The 16,358-nt window shown below is 41.9% G+C and overlaps 2 protein-coding genes across 2 annotated transcripts; one reads left to right on the top strand and one right to left on the bottom strand.

Annotated features, from left to right (window-relative positions):
• Positions 1 to 1,862: 1,862 nt before the first annotated feature.
• On the top strand, positions 1,863 to 10,117 carry ILF2 (interleukin enhancer binding factor 2). The gene is made up of 14 exons (XM_079150990.1): positions 1,863 to 1,959; positions 2,606 to 2,665; positions 2,948 to 2,990; positions 3,826 to 3,930; positions 4,392 to 4,469; positions 5,009 to 5,111; positions 6,459 to 6,524; positions 6,823 to 6,939; positions 7,443 to 7,521; positions 7,770 to 7,857; positions 8,242 to 8,303; positions 8,379 to 8,493; positions 8,681 to 8,771; positions 9,058 to 10,117. Exons 1-14 carry the CDS (start codon positions 1,955 to 1,957, stop codon positions 9,216 to 9,218), a joined length of 1,173 nt encoding a protein of 390 aa, XP_079007116.1. The 5' UTR covers positions 1,863 to 1,954; the 3' UTR covers positions 9,219 to 10,117.
• SNAPIN (SNAP associated protein) lies at positions 9,732 to 11,466 on the bottom strand. Its single transcript, XM_079151004.1, has 4 exons — positions 11,274 to 11,466; positions 10,965 to 11,011; positions 10,597 to 10,715; positions 9,732 to 10,327 (listed from the first exon to the last, which is right to left on the bottom strand). Exons 1-4 carry the CDS (start codon positions 11,414 to 11,416, stop codon positions 10,226 to 10,228), a joined length of 411 nt encoding a protein of 136 aa, XP_079007130.1. The 5' UTR covers positions 11,417 to 11,466; the 3' UTR covers positions 9,732 to 10,225.
• Positions 11,467 to 16,358: the final 4,892 nt, after the last annotated feature.

Below are 16,358 nucleotides of genomic sequence, written 5' to 3'. Positions count from 1 at the left end.
CCCCTGAAGTTAGTCACTAGAAGTGAGAAACTAATTTTCAAGGGAACTATTATTCCACATGGTAGGCTGGAGATGCAGGAAGGAAGAAATAAAGAGCATTAAAATGATAAATTAAAGTGATTAGTCTGCGTACTAAATTAATAAACATTAATGTTCTGTGCAATTAAAATGTGTATATATATACATATATATATAATTTAAATTCTGTGTACATATACACCTACACCTACCCAAGGAAAATTAATACACATCTGATAACAAGAAACATGTACAAGAATGTTGAGTGGCTTCATACAGAATGGTACCCAAATGTGTACCTGTGTGTCTCAGTGAGTTGTGGGTCCTGAATTCATCAGCAAGAGAATGGATAAGCAAACTGGAATACATGCTATTATACAACACCATGCTACTCATAAATAAAGACTAGATTGATCTAGGGATGTAGCTCAGTTGTAGACTGCTTGCCTAGCATGCTGGACCCAGGGTTCAATTCCCAGTATGGGGGAAGGGGAGGATGAAAGAACAGACTGCTGATAAATGTAGAAAAATGGAAGAATCACAAAGTCAGATAAGCAAAAGGAGCCAAGACTTAGGAAAAAATACATGTAGTATGAGTCTATTTATGTGAAGATCAAGAACAGACAAAACCAATCAGTGGTAATAGAAACCAGAATAGCTGTTACCTACAGTGGCAGGGCAAAGGAATACAAGTGAGTTCTTCTAAGTTGATAGAAATAGTCTTTACTTTTCATCTGTATAGTGATTAAATGGACGGAATATATTTACACTTAAGATCTATGCATTCCGTTGTAGTAAATTACACATGGATAAAGAATCACATAGCAACAATAGAATCTAATTCGGGAGGAGTAATGGAAATAAATGGAATTAAATTGTTCCTACATTTTCCACAAGAAGGGTAAAGATTAGGTTTTGCTAAGTCAAGGATGCACGTTGTAATTTTTAGGGTAACCATTGAAAGAGTAGAAAAAATGCAATAACATCCAATTAATGGGGGACGGTTGGAATAATAAACAGTACTCAACGCAAGAGGACACGGAGGAGGAGGGAAAGGATTACAGGAGGGCCGGAAAACACACAGTAAGAGGATGGTTTTAAATGCAAATACAGTATAACTGTACATATGGCTGGTGAAGGTGCTAGGATGAAATCAGTGTAGAGGGATGAAAGAAAATTAAGGGAAACAGTCAATAAGCATGGATTGGGTCTCTCTTTCCTTGCCACTTCTCTTGCTCCTGTTTTCCGAGTTTTCTTTCCACAGGCAGGCTCAATTTGCCTTCCAGTCTCTTAACATTCAGTGTCTTTGGCATTGCCTCAATTAATACCTCCTCCCTATCTGAAGGCGGCTTTTCCTGCCTTAAGTTTCTACACGTTATGTTGATTGCATCTACTTTGCCTGCCCGTGGAAAAACAGTTCCTAAAGATTGAATTTTTGAGGGAGAAAGAAAGAAATTAGAATAGCATATATCAACTGAAGAAATGTAAATCACCTGTGTTGCAGCTTTGGAAGGTAAAGGGAAAGAAAAACATTGCACTCCGATAGCAGAGGATGGTTTCGATCCATCGACCTCTGGGTTATGGGCCCAGCACGCTTCCGCTGCGCCACTCTGCTACCTGCGATAGGAAGCTTTCAATTTGCCTATACAAAGTTCTACCGTCCTGAAATTCTTTTTCTGGCTCCATCTAGTGTCCAGTCGAAAATTGTCATTATCGTTAAACCTATTTTTATTGGCTGGTTCCTGATACAGTAGGTGTTTCTTATTGGTTCCCCGATTCGCCAAAGTAAACCAATAAACAATAAGGGCGGAGCAAGAAGGGAGCCAATCCTGCTGAGTTTTGTTGGGACACTCGGGCAAGACGCCTCTTCAGTTACCCGCGTCTGGGAGGGAAGGGGCGGTTGGTGCGGCCTCCATTGTTCAGGATTAAGGGCGCCATGAGGTAAGGGTACTTAGGGGCTCAAAATGTTTCTCTGAGAATTTTAGGAAGGGTGGGTCGAAAGGAGTCGGAGGACCAAGGGCTGTGTATCCCGGGGCCTGACTCCAGATCCGGGAGAGTAGGGTAGTTGGAGGCCGAGGGGGCGGGGAAACGGGCCTGGGATGGAGATGGGGATGGGGCCCTGGAGTCGGGAGGCGGGTTCGACAGGTCCGGCTTTGGGAGGCTGAGATGAGGGAGTGTCCTCGGGGCCCGGAGTAGCACCCGCCTTCTAGACTGAGAAGGCCGGGACGTTCCGCACTCTTCCTCAGTGCCTAGTGAATGACAGGCTGTGCCCTATAAATGTACCGTGTTAACGTACGGATGAGCAGTCACTTTTGTCTCTGAAGTAACAGGATTGGGATATTATGGGTTACTTCTTGTGGGGGCTCAGTGTCTTACCTGCTGTGAGTTTGCGATTAAATCCCGATTGAGGATGTCTTGGGGGGTGGAGCTAAGCACCGTGTGAATGTGGAGAAGTGTTAAGTGGGAGTGGGGGTCTCTGCTTCCGTAGGGAAGTTTAGAGCGACGGAGGTAAGTCAATTTGAAATTATATGTGTGGTATGATGGATATTTCATCAGTGAGGTCAAAATAAAATCTATGTATTTTTAGGGGTGACAGAGGCCGTGGTCGCGGTGGGCGCTTTGGTTCCAGAGGAGGTCCAGGAGGAGGGTGAGTACCCGTTTTCAACATCTTTGCATTTGCTAGTTTCAATCAGCTAAATGGGAATTTGGAGTTGACTGGTACTTGATTTTGTGAGAGCCAGGTGTGGTTTAGAAATGTGTTTTCCTGCTGCTCTTCTGCTAAATGAGTTTGGTCCCACTTTGCTAAGAATGATACCTCCCCAAAACTGTTGTCCATTCAGAAGACATATTTTCAAAATCGCTGGTGCATTGTGTACATCTCCCTTGATTTCTATATGGTAAATAATTTGGACTGTTTTTCTTGTTTTAGGTTCAGGCCCTTTGTGCCACATATCCCATTCGATTTCTATTTGGTGAGTTCTCAGTTAATATGAGTTTCCTGGCTACTGTTCTCTTATAGGTATAGAAATGGCCCAGCATCTCCATGTTAATGAAGTCAGCTGGGGATTGGAGTAGGGATTTGTGAGTGGATTTAGGATTTAAAAAATTTTAAATTTTAATGTATTTATTTATTTTTGGTGGTGGGGATTAAATTTAAGGCTGAAGCCGACCAAGCAAACATTCCATCCTGAGCCCCTAATTTTATTTCAATTAATATATATTAATAGTACATATATATGGTTCGGTGTGATACTACAATACATGTAGACAGCATGCACTGATGAAATCCAGCCTTCTTTATCCACTCTTCCCCTCTAGAGTTGAAGTTTTGAGTCAACTGTCTGTTCACATATAAAAACAATGTAAGCAAAGCTGGGTGTGGTGGTGTGTACCTATAAACCCAGCTACTAAGGAGGCTGAGGCAGGAGGGTTCAAAATTTGAGGCCAGCTTTGGCAACTTAGGGAGACCCTATTTTGAAATTAAAAAGTTCTGGGTTGGCAAGTTCAATGGTAGAGTGCCAGTGCTTTCAATCCCCAGTACTGCAAAAAACAAAAATGTAAGCAGGGTAAGGATCATTTCTTGCCTAGATGATTGTAAGATTTTGCTCCTAATCGACTGATTGGGTCTCTGGCTTATTTTTTTAAAATACAAAGATTGTGAGAGCTTAAATTATGGCTTTTCTGTCCTCATTTGAATATCTTGAATGAAAACAAGTAGGATTTTCTGTTTTTAATTTTTTCTGTCATAACAGGAAAAAATATCTTTCTTATTTGTGGTAAATGGTATGTTGTTTGTTTCTCTTTTAGTGTGAAATGGCCTTCCCTCGGGTCAAGCCAGCACCTGATGAAACTTCTTTCAGTGAAGCCTTGCTGAAGAGGAATCAGGACCTTGCTCCCAATTCTGCTGAACAGGTATGTTCTTTTGGCTTTCTTTCTGAGATTTTGCTAAAAACATAGAAAAGTGACTATTAGTTAAGAAGAGTGTTATGTGGGCTGAGTGTGTAACTCAGTGGTACAGCACTTGCCTTGAATGTATGAGGTTCTGGGTTTGATCACCTGCAAGAACCTGCACTCCACAGAGGGTTTATTTTTTTTTTCTATATTTCCATCGTAGCTGGAGGTCAAGAGCCAGGTGAATGTATAAACATTATGTGGTATGCATTCATATTATTATTGGGGAATCTGTTTGTGGATCAAATAGTTATTCTTTTCTGATACATTCAAGGCCAGAAGGTTTGAAATGTTTTCAGAGCCCCACCTTGGTGTCGAGTTCGCTTGTAAAAAGATTAGGGACCCCCAAACTTAAGAAACTCTTGAGAAATTAGTTGTGATTTTCGACTTTAGGGTTATTTTTGTTTTTTTATGTTTTTTAGGCCTCAATCCTTTCTTTGGTGACAAAAATAAACAATGTGATTGACAATTTGATTGTGGCTCCAGGAACATTTGAAGTGGTGAGTTTTGGTTTTTGTTTTTCATTTGAAATGGTGAGGGGTTTTTTTTGATGGCTTAGTCCTAAGAAAGGGCAGGCTTGGTAGTGTGGAATTTTCATTGGCTTCTATCTCTTTAACTTTTCAGTTACCTGTTCCAAATCTAGCTTAGTACAGACTTCTGGAATTTCCTTGTAATCCTAGTCTTGGGGGCAAGATTTGTATCATTGTCAGCTAGGTATGCTATAGCCATGTTGTATAGCCATGCTTTCATGTGGTTGCTTTTGGGATATGAATTCACTACTGTTGCAGCCAAATCTGGGAAATAAGGAGTTGTGTCTTCAGAGTTCTGAGAGAGGGGCTGGGCTTGTGGCTAAGTGGTAAAGTCCTTGCCTAGCATGTTTGTGAGGCACTGGGTTTTATTCTCAGTACCATATGTAAATAAAAGAATAAAATAAAGGTCTATCAACATGTAAAAAAATATTAAGAAAAATAAAAAAGAGTTCTGAGAGGAACGTGGCACCTATTCTAATTTTTTCCCCCTGTAATCCCTTTTCCAATAGCAAATTGAAGAAGTCCGACAGGTAGGATCATATAAAAAGGGAACAATGACTACAGGACACAATGTAGCTGACCTGGTAGTAATACTAAAGATTCTGCCAACATGTGAGTATACCTTTTCTTTTTTTTTTTCTTTTCTGGTGGTAGGTGTCAAACCCAGGCCCTTGAGCATGGTAGTCAGTTGCTCTGCCACTGAGCTATATCCCTCAGCCCCTAGTTCATCTTTCTGACTGTGGAAAGCAGTATAATAGTTGGGTTTGGAGTCTAGGAATCTTTAAAGACCAGATTTTTTTTTTTTTTTTTTTTTTTTGTGAGAAAGTGTGTTTGGAACACAAATAGGAAATTTAATTTTTTAAGTTTACTGGGTTGATAAGGGGCTTGTTAGTCAACATATTGTCACTGTGATGAAAATACCTGCTAAGAACATCTTAGAAGAGGAAAAGTGTGAGACTCATGGTTTCAGAGGTTTGAGTCTATGATTGGCCTACTCCATTGCTCTGGGCCTGAGGTGAGGCCAGACAGCATGGTGGAAGGGTATGGCAGGAGAAAGCTTTCAGCTCATGGCAGCTGGGAAGTAGACACAGCAGTTAGGGACAAGATACAGTCCAAGGCCAGATCCTCAGTGACTTACTTCCTCTATCATGTCCCACATACCTAGTTATCACTCAGTAGTCCATTCAGATTATTAATCCGTCAAATGAATTAGTCCACTAATAATGTTACAGCTATCATAATAATATTATCATTTCACCTGTCAACATTCTTGCATTGCCTAACACATGAGCTTTTTAGGAGATACCTCATATCCAAACCATAACAGGAACAGACTCTGTAATGTGTGTCTGAAAGAATGCATGCCCAGTACCTTGGGGCTATGTTTCTCACCTGGAGATTTTTTTTTTTAACACTGCCTGGAGATATTTTGGGTTGTCACAACTAGGAGGTACTACTGGCATCAGAAGGGGTTAAAGGCCAGGGATGGTGCTAAACAGCCTACATTGCACAGTACTGACCCTTCCTCCCCAAAGAATTATCCAGTCCAGATGTTATAAGTGCCACTGACCTGAAAAACTTTTGATATGGGGACTGGGACTTTAGCTCAGTGGCAGAGCACTTGCCTAGCATGTGAGGCACTGGGTTTGATCCTTAGCATTGCATAAAAAAATAAATAAAAAGAAAAGCATACTGTCCATCTACAACTACAAAAACTTATAAAAAAAAATTATTTAAAAACCCACCAACTCTGATATGGAAAAAAGCTGAGTATAGAAGTGTCCTATTCCTGAACCTTTGAGTTTCTCTTGTCCAGGACTTAGCTTTCCTTTGTAAAAGTGTTCTGTTATGCTTGTTCCACATTTGAGTGCGGGGCAGAAATGAGATACATTTCTGTATCTCAGAGATACAGAAAGTCTACATAAATAGATGATTATAACATTTTTTTCCTCAATCTAGTGGAAGCCGTTGCTGCCCTGGGGAACAAAGTCGTGGAAAGTTTAAGAGCACAGGATCCATCTGAAGGTTTGAGTTTGTTGCTGAATATGTATTGTGTGGCAATAGGAGCCAGTCCTATAATTATAGATATACTTTCAACAAAGGTCGGGCTAGATTGAGTAAATGGAGTTTTATGTTGTAGGAGTTTTTGGTAGGGGTATTAAAATTTCATTTTATCTCCTTTCTAAATCTCTGTATTTTGAATCCTCCTTCTGAACTCTTGTTTTTAAATGCCCACCCATTTCCTCCACCCCATCCTGGATTTAAACCTTTTATCATCTAATGGAAATGTGAATTACAGCTTTTGATTATTTTGTTCTTTCAGTTTTGACCATGCTGACCAATGAAACTGGTTTTGAAATCAGTTCTTCTGATGCTACAGTGAAGATCCTCATTACGACAGTGCCACCCAATCTCCGAAAACTGGACCCAGAACTCCACTGTTAGTCCTTTTTTCCATTTCTGATAAGTGTGGGACAAATAAAAAGCATGGTATTTTTACTGAGTTTTTTTAGTTTATTTAGCTTTTTGTTTCACATGAAGCTTTCTGGAAAATGAAGGACTTAAGTTTACCCTGGATTTTGCTAACATCCTCTGAACTCTGGAAATAGTTTTACCAGCTACCATCTTCCTAGTGAAATTTTCAAGGACAGAATGGCCAGGAAAACAATTTGGAATATTTAAAGAGGACGGTGGAAATATTTATGGAGGGAGAGGGATAGATTTTTGAAGAAAATCATGAATCTTACATGCTTCTAGATTTAGTTTGGAATAGTATAAGTGATTTTTGAACAAGGGATTTGCTGATCTGAGGAACATGGGATGGTTTAAAGTGTTAAAATTAGCTCGCTCTCCTTCCAATTTTTTGGAACTGCAGTGGCAGGATTGGATTGCTTGCTTAGTAACAGTAATGTTTCATGTTGGCCTGTCATGCTTGTTTTCTAGTGGACATCAAAGTATTGCAGAGTGCCTTAGCAGCCATCCGACATGCTCGCTGGTTTGAGGAAAATGCTTCTCAGTCCACGTGAGTCTCTCCCTGCTCATTTTAAGATAACCTTTCTAACTGCAGTGAATAGCAGGGTTTCCCCATACTTCCTCTGATAGAATTGTTTTGGCTATGATTGTCTGTTGAATTTTCATTTTTACCTTAAATAAATTAAGATTGAAAGAAGAACATATGTAGTTTTGTAAATAGTATAGTCAGCTTCAACTCTTCCTCAGGTGTGGAAATATGATCTTACTACTGTTAATCCTTGGATCTCTTACATTCAGAGTTAAAGTTCTCATCAGACTGCTGAAGGACTTGAGGATTCGTTTTCCTGGCTTTGAGCCCCTCACACCTTGGATCCTTGACCTACTTGTAAGTAAACAAGGGTGATTGGAGCTCCTGTTCATCTGTGTTAAGAGTAGTTACTCGGAAACCAACCAGAATCTGAAATTCAGTGAGGCTTAAAAAGAAATTCAGTGGACAGGTAGTTTATTATTTCATTGAGTTTTGGGTGTATTCAACTAAATGAGTAGTTACTGAGTTACAGCACCCCTTTGTGTTTTCATTACTATTATTTCATTATTGTGATACTGGATAGAAATGACTAAATGAGCAGCAATTTTAGAATGTCTTCTGAATGTGTTTTGGTTAGACCTTAATGACTTGTTTTCCTTGTGATGATTTATTCAAGTTTTGTTTGCTTAAAGATAGAATTGCCACTTTGGTAGCACACCTACCAGACTCACTCTTTTCCAGGGGCACTATGCTGTGATGAATAACCCCACTAGACAGCCTTTGGCCCTAAATGTGGCATACAGGTACCATATATTTCTTTGAGTTTGGGATTAGTTGTAAAATTGTGTGTGTGTTTTAGTACTTCCCTTATGTTTCAGGCGTTGCTTGCAGATTCTAGCTGCGGGACTGTTCCTTCCAGGATCAGTGGGTATCACTGACCCCTGTGAGAGTGGCAACTTCAGAGTACACACGGTCATGACGCTGGAACAGCAGGTATTGGGACAGCTATGAAATGGTCTGTTATGAGAGGACAAAGGGAACGTGGTCTTTAGTGGTCAGGGATCTGGGGCTTTTCCAACACTGTGGTCCTAAAAGTTGTATTCATCTCTGTCTTCACAGGGATATTAGTCAGATAAGGTATTGATTTTCTTTACTAATTTATCCTCACTTTGCTCTTCAGGATATGGTGTGCTACACAGCTCAGACTTTGGTTCGAATTCTCTCACATGGTGGCTTTAGGAAAATCCTTGGCCAGGAGGGTGATGCCAGCTGTAAGTATGGTACTCAGATGTCTGTGTGTGTGTGGTACCATGGTTGTAACCCTGGGGTACTGCCAAGGAGCTACATCCCCAGCCCTTTCTTTCATTTTGAGATAAGAGTCTTGCTGAATTACCCAGGCTGGCCTCAAACTTGAGATCCTTGCTCAGCATTCTGAATTTCTGAGATTACAGGTGTTTAGCCAGCACATCCAGCTTACTCAGATGACTTAATGTTTCTACTGTGTTCTACTTGTTTGCTGGGGTATTTGTCTGAAAGCACTGATTTTTTCTATTCTAGATCTTGCTTCTGAAATATCTACCTGGGATGGAGTGATAGTGACACCTTCAGAAAAGGCTTATGAGAAGCCACCAGAGAAGAAGGAAGGAGAGGAAGAGGAGGAGAATACAGAAGAACCACCTCAAGGAGAGGAAGAGGAAAGCATGGAAACTCAGGAGTGACCTTCCCTTCACTCTCTTTCCTATTCAAGGGGAAGACTAGATCCTAAGCTAGCTGCTACTAGGCTTTGTATGGTGCATTTCTGTGGAATAGAGGAGACAGCAGGAAATAAACTACAGAAAGATGTGTCATTCCACTGGCTTTGATACTGGATTAGCAGCCCAAAATCTCCCGTTTATAAGCCTATGCCATCCATCTGTAATGAAACAGGATACCAACATTTCTTCCTAATACTCCAGAACCCCCAGCTCCTAAAAACCCCACTCAACCATTACTTTGTTGTTGAAATGTTGTGAACTGTTAGGTGTCTGGACATTTTTTTTTCTAAGAAAAACGATTAAAGTACTTCCTAGTTGGGCTCTTGGTTTTATTTTTCCTTGGTATGTGGTAGCCTACCTCTTTTATTTATTCTTTTTTTCATTGGAAGTGATACTGAGTCAGTGAAGATCACAACTTGAAGCTGTAAATTGAAGTATATACCTCTCGAACCCTCCATATATCAGAGTAAACTAGGATACTGTTTAAGCATTTATTGAATTAAATGGTTCTAGCAGTATTGCTATTCAAGCCAGTGCAATCAACAAAAGAGGGTGGGGAGAGGTCACCTTGACTTTCCTCTAAATTCTCATGTAAACAAAAAGAAGTCATAGGTAGAGGACCTGTTGCCTGGATCCACGTAACCAAATGTGTAACAAAAGATGCTCCACTCTAGTTAACTAGGCCTGAAAAAGGTGGGCCTTAGGTTTGTAGTTTTTAAAAAAATGTAGAAGCCTCAGTTCATTCTTGGAAGGGAGCAAGAACTGTAATGTAAATCCTCTGGGAACTTGAGTCCTACTGCACACAGGTTTCCTGGGTTCCCTATATAAGTAAGTGCTTTAAACGAGGGCTGTCATTTTGTTGTCCCAAAGTCTACAAAAATTGTTTCCCTGAATCTTGTCATGTCTGTTGAAACAAGTCAACTGGGTAACAGTATTTGTGCTACTCGGGTCCCATACCATCTTCTGTCTTGCTACTTGCTTGGGGAACCCGGAGGATAAACTCCTGAATCCAACATTGCTCTCCTGCGGGCTGTTTCCTTGGCAACACTGTGGTTTAGCCGCCTCAGCCGTTCCTACAAGATAAGATATGGAATCTAGTAACTGCCACTGTGAAAGCCTTTAAAGTTCAGTCATATAGGTGTTGAACATAACTGAGAATGGTTCTGCCTATTGTCTTTTAAAGTTTATGTAAGAATGGTAAATGACAGCAACTGGATATTGAGAACTGTTTATTATTGATGCCAGTTAAAAACTCCCTTTCCCCCCATTTTTAAAAATTAAGTTCATTTTCATTGAGTTGAGGACAAAGCAGAGCAAAGAATCTGTTGGGAAATTCTCTTACCTGAGCATTCTGTAGAATGTTGTTAACCAAAACTACCCGTCGCCTGGCATTAAGCAGCTTCTTAACATAGGGGTCAAGATCCAAGGCCACCTTCTGATCCTCATTGATTCGGCAAAGTTCTGGGGATGGAAGAAAGGTGCAACAAACATCTAATGGCTCATTTCTCGTTCTTAGGGAAAATAGGCTAGTACTGTAATAGAAAACACACACATGGGTCACATACACCTTCCACTCATTTCCTTTCACTCCTTGTCCTAAGGGGCCTCATGTTCTGGAGGCAAGTGACAGAAACCCAGCCGACAGACTGGTAAAACAAAGGTCCTGACTTGAGTCGGGAGGATTTCAAGTATACGGGGGTGCTCACTCACCCGTAGCTAGGTTGTCAATTTGTTCCCGGAGCTCTACCTGGCTTTCTCTGCAAAGAGGAGCAAGGCCTACATGGTCAGTAAAGGGAACTCAGAAAACGAATTCGCCTACGTATTTCTCAAGGACTGAAACAGGCCAGCCTCAATTTAACGCCCTCACCCGAGGATTTCCGCCTGTTCACTGGGGCCTCAACTCAGTTTCTCAAATTTATTTTTAGATCAGCTAGAACTTACCTTGTCTCCGCCTTTCTTAGCCCCGCCCCTACAAAGCCAGCTCTAGAGGTCCCGCCCCCAACCTTCCCTCTCCTGCACCTGACGGCGTGGACGTGGGAGTCGAGCTGCTGCACAGCCGGTCGTAGGAACTCGAGGAGCCCCTCGGCAAAAAGGTCGCGGCCTGTGGGCCCTGCCACTGGGGTCCCTGCCCCGGACACAGCAGCAGAACCAGCACCCGCCATCTCCAACCCTCCCGATGCCCGGAACCTGCCGCGAGGGCCGCCGGGAACTGGGATCCGCCGAAGTGCGCCGCTAGGGGGCGCCGGGGAAATGCGGCGGACTTGGGATTGCTGGGAAGTGGAGTTTCGGGCGCATAGAGAGTAGCGCCTCCCCTAGAGCCCCTGGGAGTTGTAGTTCTTTGTAGGACTTGGAGGGGCAGGGTTTGAAGAGCTCTGGTACGCCTGGGAGGAGTCATTCGTTTGGATTGCATACTTTTTGTTTTCCTCTGATGGTGAAAATAAGTCCTGTTATCACCAGTTGTTCATAGCCTTCTTTGATGAGAAAACCAGATTGTATTCATGGTATTGTTTTGTATTTCTAAAGAGTACACATTTAATGGCACTAAATATGTACAAAACTTTATGTGCCTTAAAAAGGAATGAATTTAAGACTGAATTCTGAAACATGCTAAGACATAGGTGAACTTCGAGAACATTGTGTTAAGTGAAATGAGCCATCCAGAAAAGGACAAATACTGTATGAATTCACTTATTTGGGGTATCCAGAGTGATCCTTTTAATAGGGATAAAATGTAAGGCAGAGGCTGGGTGTGTAGCTCAGTGATGAGAGCACTTGCCTAACATGTGGGAGGCCCTAGGTTTATCCCTAGCACACACAGTGTTTGCAGGGTTTGGAGAGAGAAGAGAATGGGGAATTATTATTAATGGATACAGAGTCCCAGTTTAGGAAGTTGAAAAAGTTATGGAGATGGATAGTTGTGATGGTTGCATACAGTATGAGTGTACTTAATGCCATAGAACTGTTTAAAGATAGTTAAAATGGTAAATTTTGTTATGCATATTTAACTACAATTAAATTTTTAAAAAATTACATGTGTTTCCATATTTTCATTTTTTCTTCCCTCAAAAAAGGTCTCTTAGGGGCTGGAGTTGTAGCTCAGTTGTAGAGTGCATGCCTGGCATGTGTGAGGCACTGGGTTGGATCCTCAGCACCACATAAAAATAATAAAGGTATTATGTCCATCTGTAACTTAAAAATATATTTTTGTAAAAATAGGTCCTTTAGAAGGCATGAGAAGTGGAGCATGCTTGGAATCCCAGCAGCTATAATCACTGGTTTGGGGCCAGCCTCAGCAACTTAGTGAGACCCTGTCTCAAAATGAAAAGTGAAAAGGACTAGGGAAGTGACTCACTGGTAAAGTGCCCCTAGACTCAATCCTGGTGCCAAAAATAAAAAATAAAAATAAATAAAAAAGGTCCCTGAGGACTGGCTCAGTGGTAGAACACATAAGTTTATTTTAGTTTTTCATGGCTTTCCAGAGAGTTTACATCTCTGTCCCTTAAACACTAATGTATTGGGTGGGGCTGGGGTTGTGACTCAGTGATAGAGCATTTGCCTAGTATGTGTGAGGCACTGAGTTCGACCCTCAGCACAGCATAAAAACAAATAAGTAAAAGTATTGTGTTCACCTACAACTAAAATTTTTAAAAAATTTTAAAAAACTCTTAATGTATTCTAGTGGTTCACAATTCTCTAGGCTATGGTGGAGGAAATACTTCTGTAGGACAGAAAAAGGGATATATAGAGATATGGAGGCACCAGAATGTTCAGATTTGTCTTCAGAAATAAAGGAGGACGAGGCATTGGAATTGCTATGGGAGAATGGTGTTCAGTAATTATAAACCTGAGACTCCAGTTGTGAACAACTTTTAAAATCTTGTACACTTTTTATTTTTGACTGTTTCCCTGTACCTTTTTCTCTAGTGATGAAAGGTAAAACTCTCATGAGAGGCTAGCGACTTATTTTGGGAGTAATCAACAAGGAAGGAGTAGCTAGGAAAATTGCAACTTGCTTCACAAGCCTGGCCTGGGGAAGAGGAGTCAATCCCAGAGGGTAGAGAGGTGACAGTGTTGAAGAGGAAAGGGGAAAAGCCCAAGTCCCTGAGGCCTGTACTGGGAAGAGAGAGCGGGAGCTGGCCTGGCCTTGGAGATTGGTGGCCCAGCGTCTGGACAAGAAACCTCTAGAAAACAGATCAAACCAAATACCTGTGACACTTAAGTAAATTTGAATTCAGATAAACAATAAATTAGTGTAAGTATTTTATCAGGTAATCCTACTTCAAAAGCTGGGTCCGAGGGAACCACTGCTTTCTTTTTCACCCCTTATCACAATAAGTTAGCTGTCATCTCGCCATCCTATTGTAACAGCTACTGTCTGATCTTCTGGCCTCTAGTCTCTCCCTCTTCCAAGTTTGTTTGCACTCTAAATTATCAGTCAGACTACATAATATCCTGCAGAGGAGAAACTAATGCTGAAAGGAACTTTAGCAACCATCTCTCCTTAGTTCCTTGGATGCTTGTGAAGGTAGACTTCAAAGTAGGGTTGCCAGATTTAGAAAACAGATCAAACAAAATAACTGGGGAACCAGTAAATTTCAATTGCAGATAAACAATAAATAACTTCTTTTGTAAGTATTTTATCTGGTAATCCTACTTCCAAAACTGGATCTCTGGGGAAAACTGTGCATTGTTCTTATGCTTTCCTTTTTTACTCCTTATCACTTTGAATTAACCATTATCTCTCATGAACCTATTGCAATAGTTCCTGTCTGATCGTCTGGCCTCTAAGTCTCTCCCTGCCTGGTCCATTTGCACTCTAAAATACCAGTGAGATTACATAAAACTATGCTCAGGGCAAATTAATGCTGAAAGAGATTTTATACTCCATCCCTTGTTGTTTCCTTGGACACCTGTGAGGGAGACTGGGCAAGGATTTCACAGAAACCCTGAAGTTTGATAAAAGGTTGAAGGCCAGTGCTAGTTCAATTGTTCATTCTCCAAGCACTTATCAAAGTCCAGGCATCATGGCCTAAGGTATTCAGTACAAAAGCCCTCTCCTCCCTGCTGGTACCTGTATCATATAGCACTGGCTTTCCACAGAGACTGAAGGAGATGTAGGTCATAAGAACATCCCTTCTCACCCAGATACCACATGCACCACCACCATGCTGCTTGGGTTCAACCAGGAGAGCGAAACTACATGATGATATCAATAGGGAGAGTTTCATATCAATAATTAAATCAAAAGAGAATTGTACTAATGAGGGATTGACTAACAAGCAGAGAGAACTCTAAAGCACTTAGGGGAAGAGCTGCTATTGCCCCTAAAGATAGAGGGTGTAAGGAAGAGCCCCCCAGGTCTGAGATGCAGACACTGTTGTAAGCCAGGTGTGGTAGTGCATGCCTGTAATCCCAGCAAATTTGGGAGACAGCCTCAAACTAAGGATCGCAGTTTGAGGATAGTCTGGGCAATTTAAGGAGACCCTGTCTCAAAACAACAAAAAATAAAATAAAATTGGCTGGGGATGTAGCTCAGTGGCAGAGCGCCTTTAGTTTCAATCCCCAGTATTGGGGGGTGGGGTGGAGTCATGGTGTGGCTCATTGAATGGCAGAGAAGTTATAGTGCCATGTTGGTGGAATGTGCTGGAAATCTGCCTTCCAGAACTTACAGATCCCCTCTAGGGTTCCTGGAAAGGCTGTTTATGGGAGATGGCTCACCTGAGGAATTCTGCTATGAAAGAGCCTGAAGGGAAGCTGCTGGCCATTGGGTACTGCTGGCTACTCTATACCACAGGAGTGGAGACCTGGAGAAGCCAAGTTCTAGGGTACCTACTAGAACCAGAAATCAGTGTTTCCTCCTGAAATGTTTCTCCAACGTCCTCTACTACCAGCTGAAAAAGAAAACGTATTTAAACGGTCCAGAACCATTTTCATAGAGCAGGCAAAAAAGATGAATTCAGACCTGTGTGGCTTTATTCCTGATTATCCGACAGCTGGAAAATTCACTAGTCTGCTTCTGCAGAAAGCTCCAGATCTAAAATATCATTTTATTCACTTGGGTACAAGTCACAGGGTAATGTTGGTGTCCCCAATTCCCAGGTCTGATCCAAACAATTCTTGTTTTCCAACCTCCCACTTTTTGGTTCTAAGTGGAACAACAGTTGCCTTGCGACTCTCTGAAAGCCAGATTTGCTTGCTTGCTTCCTTCTTTCCTTCCTTCCTTCCACTCAGAGGCACTTACCACTAAACTATGTCCCCGGCCCTTTTTTTTTTTCCCCTTGGGTGCTGGGAATCGAACCCAGGGCCTTGTGTTTACAGAACCTAGGGCCTTGTGTTTACAAGGCAAGCACTCTACCAACTGAGCTATCTCCCCAGCACCCCCAGCCCTTTTTATTTTGGGACAGGATCTTGCTAAATTGCTGAGGTTGACCTCCAACTTGAGATCCTCCTGCTTCAGCCTCCCAAATTGCTGAGATTACAGGCATGCAGCCAAGCCTACTTTCTGCTCACAGACTTTGAGGGCCTATCTTTGGTTTCCATTTTCTCCATAGGCAGCACAGGGGATTTGCAGTATATAAGCATTTTCACTTCTGAAGTCTTTTTGTGCTTATAGACAGCAGACTGATGACTAGTGGGCACTCTAACCTGTAGCCTCACAGCCTGGGCAGCTAGAGCTGGGGATCAGGCTGATATAGCATAAAGTGCAATCCCTGGTCCCACAGCAGCAGTGTCTGGCATTGCTGCATCTCCACCTGACCTGTGATGTGGTGTTAATCTGGCTGCCAGTCATCCATAAATTTTAGGAAGTGGATGTATGGGTACTGCCTGTCAACCATCACAATGCCAGCAGCCTCTGTCAGTCATAGGTGGCAGGAAAAATGTAGCTGTGCTTGCTGCAGGCCACCTGGAACAGGTAAACCCTTGGCAGGGGGCTGAAGGTCAGGATATCCTGCCAACTCAGATGTGCTCACATTGCCAACTCTCATGCCCAGCAGAATCCTCTAGCAGCTGGTTTTCTTGGGGTGCTGCGTTGGGTGTTGTAGGAATTTCAGTGCCAGTAAATCTTTCTATTCTATATTTTAGGGTCTTTGGTCACCTCCTGGA

Source organism: Sciurus vulgaris, assembly GCF_902686455.1.
Source record: "Sciurus vulgaris genome assembly, chromosome: 1".
Lineage (NCBI taxonomy): Eukaryota > Metazoa > Chordata > Mammalia > Rodentia > Sciuridae > Sciurus > Sciurus vulgaris.
The sequence above is the reverse complement of the archived record's forward strand: the minus strand, read 5'-3'. Positions and strand labels throughout refer to the sequence as shown.

Bases quoted from the DNA above. Each gene is read 5' to 3' on its own strand.
- SNAPIN (XM_079151004.1), bottom strand. From the start codon at position 11,416: ATGGCGGGTGCTGGTTCTGCTGCTGTGTCCGGGGCAGGGACCCCAGTG. The intron at 11,012-11,273 runs GTGCAGGAGAGG...TCCTCTTTGCAG, and splicing joins TCCCACGTCCACGCCGTCAG to AGAAAGCCAGGTAGAGCTCC. The intron at 10,328-10,596 runs GTAAGAGAATTT...CTTATCTTGTAG, and splicing joins ACATTCTACAGAATGCTCAG to GAACGGCTGAGGCGGCTAAA.
- ILF2 (XM_079150990.1), top strand. The intron at 4,470-5,008 runs GTGAGTTTTGGT...CTTTTCCAATAG, and splicing joins CTCCAGGAACATTTGAAGTG to CAAATTGAAGAAGTCCGACA. The intron at 5,112-6,458 runs GTGAGTATACCT...TCCTCAATCTAG, and splicing joins ACTAAAGATTCTGCCAACAT to TGGAAGCCGTTGCTGCCCTG.